Source organism: Austrofundulus limnaeus, unplaced genomic scaffold (assembly GCF_001266775.1).
Source record: "Austrofundulus limnaeus strain Quisiro unplaced genomic scaffold, Austrofundulus_limnaeus-1.0 Scaffold16, whole genome shotgun sequence".
Taxonomy (NCBI): Eukaryota; Metazoa; Chordata; class Actinopteri; order Cyprinodontiformes; family Rivulidae; genus Austrofundulus; species Austrofundulus limnaeus.
This window is the reverse complement of record NW_013952418.1, coordinates 4,204,223-4,213,643: the sequence shown is the minus strand read 5'-3', so window position 1 is coordinate 4,213,643 and position 9,421 is coordinate 4,204,223. Positions and strand designations below refer to the sequence as shown.

Below are 9,421 nucleotides of genomic sequence, written 5' to 3'. Positions count from 1 at the left end.
CCCCAAAACAATGCAGAAATGACTGTTGTATTAAAATAAATAATTTATGTTAAATTTAGGATTCTAGATAGATAAAAATCTATCTGAGGGCTGCGCCAAATGAAATCATATAATTCATGAAATATAAATACTTTTTAACTCTAGTCCTTTTTATTTTAATGATTATGTCCTGCTGGAGTGTGACATGGTTTGTTTGTGTACAAACTAATACGGTATCATAATTTGATACTTCTCATTCAGTTAAAATTAAATTTTCTCTAGGAGGCACAATATATATGGATAGTATTTATTTTTTACAATAACAAGCTGGAATGAAAACAAGCAAAAATGAAATAAAAGTAACAACTTGCTATTTCTTGCCTTTTTTAAATGTAAGGAGTAGAAGGTAGATAATTGTGTTAAAATGTAAGAATAGACAGAAAAAAACGACGCTCTGTGTCAACACAAAGTTTAAGACTCAACAACATGTTTTTGGCAGAAATGGAACTCCATACACTGAAATATAATTACTCAAGTAAAGTACAGATACCCAAAAATCCTACTTAAGTACAGTAACAAAGTATTTGTACTTGGTTACTTTACAGCTCTGCTTCTGTCCGTTATTTCCCTGCTGGACTSTCCTTACCTCGGTGACAAAGTTGCTGTGGAGCCCCACCTCACAGGAGTACTCCCAGCCCCGGGTGCAGGACACCGTCTCCCGGGGACTTCTCCCGGACAGGTCCGTCGCGTTGGCCGGGTACTTGAAGAGCTGGCAGTGGCTGAGGCCGGAGCCGTTCACCCAGGGGATGGTCAGGCTCAGGTAGTCCTGCCGGGACAAGTTGCTCGGGAGGAGCGCCGGGGGCAGGAGCGTCGGGTCCGGCTTGCAGTGGTACGCGTCCGGGATCAGGGTGTAGAAAACGTCGCTGAAGAGGTTCAGCGTCACGGCGAAGGCGGGGAACCAGCTGAACGCCACCGCCGCCCGGTTGTAGCGGCCGTAGCCGCCGGCGAGAGGCAGGATCCTGGTCTCATAGTCGGTGAGGAGACGGAGGTTGGCCGCGGACACAGCCGAGGACATGTTGGAACTCTGACCGAGCTGCGCGCGGCGCRCCAAAGCAGGTAGAGGCACGAGCCCGGAGGGGGGCGGGGTCTGAGTGTCAGAGCACGAGGATCCCCTGACACACCTGCTACATGACTCACGTTACAAAAATGTCAACAGCTCAGCTGATTTTGCAGAWATTGAGCTGAAATTYGMTGTGGCGGTAGCTGAGACTGATCCCCAACYCATATCCTGAGGACTGGCAGATTGCACAGGAGCTTTCTTTGTTTTATCAACTGTTCAAAGTCAACTCTACCTGTCTGTTAGCAAAATATTTCAAGAACCACTTGATAGATTTTAATGAAACTTCCAGACACCAATCAGTGGATGTACATCTACAACTGTTTATTGTCTGGAGCTAATCCAATTCAAGATGGCCGACAGAGCCAACAGTTTTTTTAATCATAAAAATTGCTACAAGTCAGACAATTTTACATATATTGTGCTAAAATTWGGTAAGTTAGTAATTTAGACTAATTTGCTTCACATACTTCACGTGTGTTTATTTATTAATTTATTTTTTGCTTTAAACTTTGGCCTTAACCATCAYCGCCAACCARGTTTGTTAGCAAAATWTCACATGAACCATAAGARAGATCTTAATGAAYCTRGCAGGAAAGAAATATTGGATTCACAWCTACAACTGATTGACTTTTGAAGACAGCCACACTTAAGATGGTCACCACAGCTCATCAACATGGATGAACACAATGTCTACATTCTTTAATGAGATCACATGTTCATATCACTGTTTGCAAGGTTTTAAAAGATGATTTTAGTTTAAAACTCAGACATCAGAAGCAGCAGGTGATATGCATTTCTTTCAAGGAGTGCTTGTTTTTGATTAAAAGTTGTTGGAACCTCAGTCTAACAAGAAAGACTTCAAACTGAGCTTCAAAAAGAGCTATCTACAACAGGTAAGACAGTAACTCTTCATAACCAATAGAATCCTACTTTAAAGTATAGTTAAATCTTAATAAAATAAATTACATCACAAGGTCCTAAACATGAGAAATGACTAAAACCCTGGCACTTTTTTCTCATGTTTGAAATAAATCTTCTCTAGTAAGTTAATKAAATCTGAAAATGTCAACARTGTAACTGAATAATTAAAGTGCTTYAATTTACTTTTATTTTGACAAAACCAAACAGAAAGCAGCAGAAACCCCTCTTCCCAACCAAGAATGTGAAAAATTCCCTCTACATTTCATCCTGCTGGCATGGATTTGTTGCAGCTGTCCTGCTGGGATCTGTGGTTTTTTTATATTTAGAAACACATAAATCTCTTTAAGCAGCTGACTCATGTTTGCTGCACCTATTTCTGAAAAATGACACGGGTGCTGCCAGTCACACAGACACACACAGGTGAGTGACGCAGAACAGGTATTATGACATAGTTTGACTGCAGTGAAACTAAACCAAAAAAGAACAACAAAAAAAGAATTTTAGCAAAATGTTTTCAATTTAGAAATTATGAAAATATTCATCTTTAAGGGGTCTCTTTAAATTAAGCTTCTTTAACAAAGTATTTATTTTTTCTCAGACCATTTCTGCCCAAATTAAAAATAATAAAAAAATTCAAGGCCTAGCTTTTTTTTAAGGAATGCTTATGGCCCTCCAACTTTCATGCTGGTTTCATACTGAGAAACGATCAAACTGTAAACATTTCAGTCAAACTGAGAAGATATCTCATGAGGTGTAACACTCAGTCTATGTGGTCTTGAGCCCCATGCAAAACAGCTTTCCCTGTTTTCTATTTCTTTTAACTTCTGTTAACTTAAGATCCYTCAGTTGAACCTGGACATGTTTGGTATCAATAGAAAGAATTAACTATATTTACATCCAACTAAAACAGTTTAAATGACAGGCAGTCGAATCAGAAAGTCAACAAACTGTACATAATGGGATTGTTGCAAATCTGTAAATACATTCAAGCAAATCTGTAAAAAAAAGTCATTTGTTTTTAAAGCAAGTCAAAGCAGATAAGAAAATATGCAATAAAGTGTGATGAGTTTTTTTTTTTACTTGATTTTGAGTTATTATAATTTATCATTATTTCATACAATGTGGTAACAAAATAAATGTTTGGATAATTTTTCGAAAGAACAAACATTTAATAAGTCTTTTCAGTCAGGTAAGAAAAAAATAATTTTGTCAAAAAATTAACATTTACTAACGTTTATTACCTATATGGTCCATCCTGTGCAGAATGGCAAAATGCTAAATAATTTTACTAAAACCTCTGAAACTTTGCTCCAGTTAATTTTAGCAGCATGAATCCTTACACAGGTAATGTCCACAAGTGATTTTATGTTTTCCAAGTGTTTTTAGCCTGAATCATTATAGTTTTAAATGAGTTATATACTGTCTAATGCAAAAATTATTCAGATGGGAGGGGAAAAATATGTTCCATCCTCTGTATATCTAAAACCACAGCAGRTGTTTTAATATTTACACTTCTGATGAAATCTCCCGTTAGCTTTATTTTGATACCAAGATTATTTAAGTAGAGTCTGTAAATGCTGAGATACACTCAGTTACATTTCAACATGGTATTTTGAGCAAAAACCCGAAGAAAACCCACTTGGGGCTTAAGATGAATGACTCTCAGCTACTACCATCAAATTTAATTTCAATATATGTAAACCGGAAGAGTCACTGTGGCAGCCATCTTGGCAGCTTTCTGAGTTTGTCCAGTGGTTCACGAGATATTTTGCTAACAGTCAGACAAGCAAAACTTAAGAATGAAGAACTGAAGACGGGCAGGTAATATTTCAAAATTTTATTAACGAACATAATCTCTGAGGAACAACAGCAGTTCTCGCGCTCTCTGTACATGCAACGGTAGAAAATAACAATTTAGAAGTTTTGCTTTTCAGTTTTAGCCCCTCCCCCTCCCAAAAAAAAAAAAAAAAAAAAACACTCATGTTCTCTCATTTTTTTAAAGTTTTTTTCCTTTACATTTTCCCCCCTGCAGGAAATGAACAACAGCTGGAGGTGAAAGTATTGACAATAGCATTGAAAACCCCCTTGAATCCCACCCTCCCACCCCATTTTTATTTTGTAGCTGCTCCAACAATATGTACACAAATAAACTACATTGTACAAAAAAAATGTTACATTGGTACATCATGTAATCACCTGCAGCGAGCGCGACTCGGCCCGCCGCTGTTAGAACCCCACATTCTACGCAATTTTTCAGACTAGTACAAAGAGGAGGGTGCAAAACGTCCTGGGAGGTTTTATTTACAGAAATATGTACACTATGTCTCTTTCACGCATTACAAGGAGGAAAATTTACACAGCGGAGACAAACTTCAACTTAAAAAAAATAGTAATACCACAGGTGTCAGGACAAAAAAAAAAGATAATAAATAGGTTAATTTTCACCYTTTAAAGAGTAGTTCTCCATGCTTCTTATTAGTCATTCTAAACAAAAGAACAAAGAAAACAGCTACAGTTGGGTTTTAATTAAAAAAACAAGAAAATAAAAGGCTTAAAACTATGAATCTATACAATGAAAAAATAGCAATTATGTCTATTTATGTCCAGTAAGAAATAAAATAAATCTAAACAAACATGATGAGTGAATGTGAGGAGCGTAGAGGTAATATGTTGCTGACTGAGGTGCTGTCAGGCTAGCATCTGGATCAACGAGAGCTCGGCTGAACATCCGGGTCGTGGCCTCATCTCTGGAAGGGATTTTATTTTTTTAAACACACTGGAGAATTGTTGTGTACATACGCAAAGAAAGGGAGGAATTAAAATAARCCCCACAAAAAATGAGGATTTTTTTTTAAGTTTTGAGATTAAAGTGAAAATATTACTGACAGAAAATAAAATCACAATTTCATTAACAGAAAATGTAAAAAAAAAAATAAAATAAAAATCTAACCTCACTTCTCCTATTTATTATTATATTATTGTATTCAAGTTGGAAGGAGTCACTTGTACATTAACTATAAATGCTCTCAAAGTTTCTGATGTTTCCAGCTTTTTACTTGTTAGATACTTTCATAAACTTCAAATGTTTAGTGTTGTGTTTAAGACTTTTATTGTGAAAAGCTGAAGAAAGTTCAGACTGCTTCAGTATGTAGCAGTGAAGGTGCCCCCATAACCCTCAGATACAATATTAAAAACAAACAGTGGGCTTCACTTCCTCTGGTTTAAATCTTAAAAATAAAATAATAATAACCCCCAACATAACCTTTTATTTTTTAATAACATTTATTTTTTTCAATAATTTTGTATGAAAAAAAAAATAAAGTGGGGGAGGGATTTTCCGTCAGTAAAATTGTGACTTTATACTGTCAATATTTACAATTTAATCTTAAAAAATGTATTTTCGTCTGTGGGTTCCTAACACGTGTGAACCAATGAGTTTAGTCTGGTGCTGTGTGCGGCGGCGGCAGTCTGCAAAGGTGGGGTTCGCCCGTCTGAAGTGTCAGACCTCACCATTTCAAGCCTTCGTGATAAAAAAATTATATAAAAAAAAAATCGACAGAGACAGGGCTTAAATTGTTGAGAAAAATTAAAACGTGACTGCTTTTATGCTCTTGATGTTTTGTAACCAACAGTGAGCGGGTGTCAGTCGGGGGGCTTTGTTAGTGGAATACATTCTGCTCGACAAGCAACGTGACTGACATGCTAGAAAAAACAAAGATAAACTTCAACAAAAACAAACAAAAAACCAACATTAACTTGGCTACAATTAAAGAAAAATACACACAAAAGGTCTCTGTGAACAAACACCTTCATCCCCAAGAAAACGGCAAGAACGTGACAAACTGAAACAAGACAAACAGAACTGTAAAAAAAAAACTCATTTCTGGCTGTTTGTGTGTAGATTTGTTGTGTGTTTATTTCTCAGAGATTACCAGAACTATAGATCTAGCCACCTTGTCTGCACAGTGTAATTGTAACAACCAATGCACTTGACTAGACATGCCARACACAGCCACGTGCCGGGTCGGGGAAAGCCTTTTAAATCCACTAAAAACAGGGATCCCAGCTCTAAAAAGGGATTTTTAACAATTAAAATGCGAAAAAAAAAAAAAAAATTGTGGTATTTCTTTCCCCCTCGACCGCAATTATCTGTTCACTCTTATTTTATTTTTTGGTTAATTCTAAAATGATTTAAGTTTATCTTGGGCAAATGAATAATGAGGTTAAAATTTAAAATCCCTGACAAACTACACAATATCCCCTCGTTTACGGTTGATAAAAATCAGGAGCTTGACGTGAGCAGAAAGGTCAACTGATACAGATGTCACACTAGAGTCCTGTGAGGGAGTTTAATCTTCCTATAGGTTGTAAAAAATATTGACGCATTTAAAACACAGATTTTGAACCCAGTAAGGTTCTCTGGCGCCACACAGTCGTATCTGGAAAAGCAACGGGAAATTAAAAAAAAGTATTTTTTGAATTAAACACGGGGAGATACGTTAAAAGTTTTTCTAACGCTTCAAATTGTGAGGACAGGAAGTGCTGTCTTTATAATGGGAAAAAATTATTGTAAAACAAAAAAACAAACAAACAAAAACACGTTTAATGGGTTTGCTTTTGAATGACATCTCTTTCATCCCACTCATATATATATATATATGTATGTATATTTATATATCTATGTGGCTTTGCCCAAAAATTAGTTTTTTTTCACGGAAAAAGGCATTTTCTTGGTTCAAAGATTTTCTGATATAATTGTGTAGTAAAGCAATGAATTATAATCCTCTGTTTATTCTTTAAATAAAATCCTCTACATCTATTCTGCTACATCTGAGGGGCTGTGGTCGGCCCGGTTATTTTGAAAACAGAATTGCTGCTGCAGCGTCCAGGTGAGTCGACTGAATCTACAGGTGAGTTTAGAGAACTGTGCACCGGAGCCGTTCAAATATTGACAGAATCGTGTGCACGGTTTGGCCCATTGGATATGAGAGAGGGGGGGGAAAGTGCTGCCCAAAGTGAACTGTACATAAAAAGATAATTTTTATTTCTTTTCATTGTTTTTTTTCTTCTTTACACTTAACTGAGTGATATTACAGTACATAGGTTATTTACAACTGTGCAGTAATGTGTGGCAAAATAAATTATCTAGAAGGCAGCAAGAATACGTTGGTTAACGAATATAAAAACTGTACATAATTTACGGAATACAACTTTTTTTTAATGTTTTTTTCTTTCTTTTTTTTTCATTAAACTAATATTGGCTCTGTAGTGTTTCAAGTCACTTCCTCAGAAACAATGAAATGCCCAAGTAAAGAAATAGACAAAAACAATATTTCTCTTCTCCTGTCAAACCACAAGTTCTCCAGTCTCTTTGAATATCGACATTCGTTGGGTTTGTTTGTTCTGGTTGTCCTGTGGTGGTTTTTGCAGTCCATGGCGGTCCGACGTGTTTGTGTTGGAGCGAGWGGAGTTGCTGAGGAACTCTCCGGTCTGTCCTCAGGAAACCCCGTGCTCGTCCCGTTCTGCTCAGCCAGGCTCAGAGGCTGCAGTCTTCCTCTCAGACGCCTGGTCTCTTTAAGGTGTTCCAGCCCACCGCAGGTTCAGCTCGGCCCGGTGCGGTACAGGCCACGGGGCGCGCGCAGCCCTAAAACCCCGAGTGGCTGGTTGTGGCTTCCTGGAGCCTGTTTAAGATGCACCGTGGCTCCTCTCACTTCATCTGGATCATCGCTGGACTCGATAAGACCTCCTGGCCCCACTAAGAACCCTACGTCAGCGGGGAGCGGCTCCTCAGGCCTCCCTCTGGACAGGCACCAGGCGGCTGGGCGAGCTCCTCTCCGATCCATCCTCCCAGTGGCAGCGGGTATCGAAGCAGGGGGTGAAAAAAAATAAAACAAAGCAGAAAATAAATCTCTGTCCCCCCGTCTCGCCCTAACGACGCACTGAGAAGGCGTGTCCCGACGTCGGAGCTTCAAAGCAAAAAAAAAAAACTGTTTCTGCTTCTCGCGCTCCGGTCAAACAAAAGCGTAAAAACTTTGAGGGTGAAAGTGCAAGTTGTGTATTTTCTTTTCCTCCGATAAAAACCTGTTGTCTTCTTCATCGAAGGGGATGAAGAACAAGCTTTTAAACTTTGCTCCTTTTTCTGAAGAGTGTATTTTTTCCTGTAGAAACTCCTCTTGTGAACTTGCTAGCCCTTTCCGTTCGTTGCGTATTTTAAAGTCTCTTGGAGAAGAAATGACTCAGACGGAGTTTAGTCTCGATCTGTGAGCGCGGCTGTGTCACGCAGGCAGCAGGACGAAGTCGTCGTTGACGTCGACCATCGGCACGTAGAAGGACGGCACTTCGTTGACGCAGAGGGACTTGTGCCCTGCTGGATCCAGCTCCTGGACCTTCAGCTGCCACTCCATCCTTTGCACGGCGTTGAGGGCCGCCGCCTCGTGCTGCTGTCGCATCAGCAAACATGTCTGAGGGAGGAAAACCAGACAAACACTTTACACACATGTTCTGTTTTGTTCCTGCATGCTGTTTGATTCTGTAGTGTAACAYGACAGGTGGTCTGATAAGACTCTAGGGCAGGGGGGTCCGAACATTTTCCCTGAGAGGACCAAAATTCAAATCAATCTGAGGGCCGTGGGCCAAATYCAATAATATAAGAAATGCAAATACTTCTTCAGTAAAGTTGTTWTATTTTTTATGATTAAGCTAGCAGCCAGTGTGGTTGCCCACATTGTTTAGATTTTTTTTCAGCCCATGGACARGGAGAACATTCAATGTATGCTCAGGCAGCAAWGGCTCATGGGACTTTTCATAATTTAAAATTTGAGTATATGTGGTCTWAWAAAGGTGTGCAAATCTATATGTGGGCTTAAATCTAATCTAAATGTCTTGTAGTTACTTGTATTTTATATTTAATCTTAACATAGTTATAATCTAGTGACAGGACAATTGCTGGTGGGCCTAATCAAASGGCTAGCGGGCCACATCTGGCCCACGGGCCCCACTTTGTGCACCTCTGCTCTAGGGTCTTCTTACAAACCCTGCACAGATGTTTTGTAAATTTGTTTTTTGGTGTGTTTTTATTGATATTGTACAAACAAACAAACAAACAAACAAACAAACAAACAAACAAACAAACAAACAAACATTCGTGGAATCAATCAATTACTCTAGATCAGGGCTATTCAACTGGCGGCCCGCGGGCCACATCCAACCTGAGAATGACCAAAGTTCGGCCCGCCAWTTGGTTCATTCATCTCTTCAGCCCAAACCTCCGGTTTTCTACTTTTATTTCTATAAGTTGTTTTAGTTCGACAGACGTGTGTGGTGTCTACAGAAACATCAGAATCTTGGCTACAAGTAGGGGTGTAAGAAAATATCGATACACTGAAATATCGCGATATTTCA

At 38.7% G+C, this 9,421-nt stretch overlaps 1 protein-coding gene across 1 annotated transcript in view; it reads right to left on the bottom strand.

The window, feature by feature from the left end:
- Positions 1 to 1,178, bottom strand: part of slc22a31 (solute carrier family 22 member 31) — a 14,646-nt gene extending 13,468 nt beyond the window's left edge. The window contains exon 1 of the mRNA XM_014003082.1: positions 626 to 1,178. Within this exon, the coding sequence (XP_013858536.1) occupies positions 626 to 1,054 (429 nt within the window). The 5' untranslated portion in view covers positions 1,055 to 1,178. The remainder of the gene's footprint in view (positions 1 to 625) is intronic.
- Between the last annotated feature and the right edge of the window lie 8,243 nt (positions 1,179 to 9,421).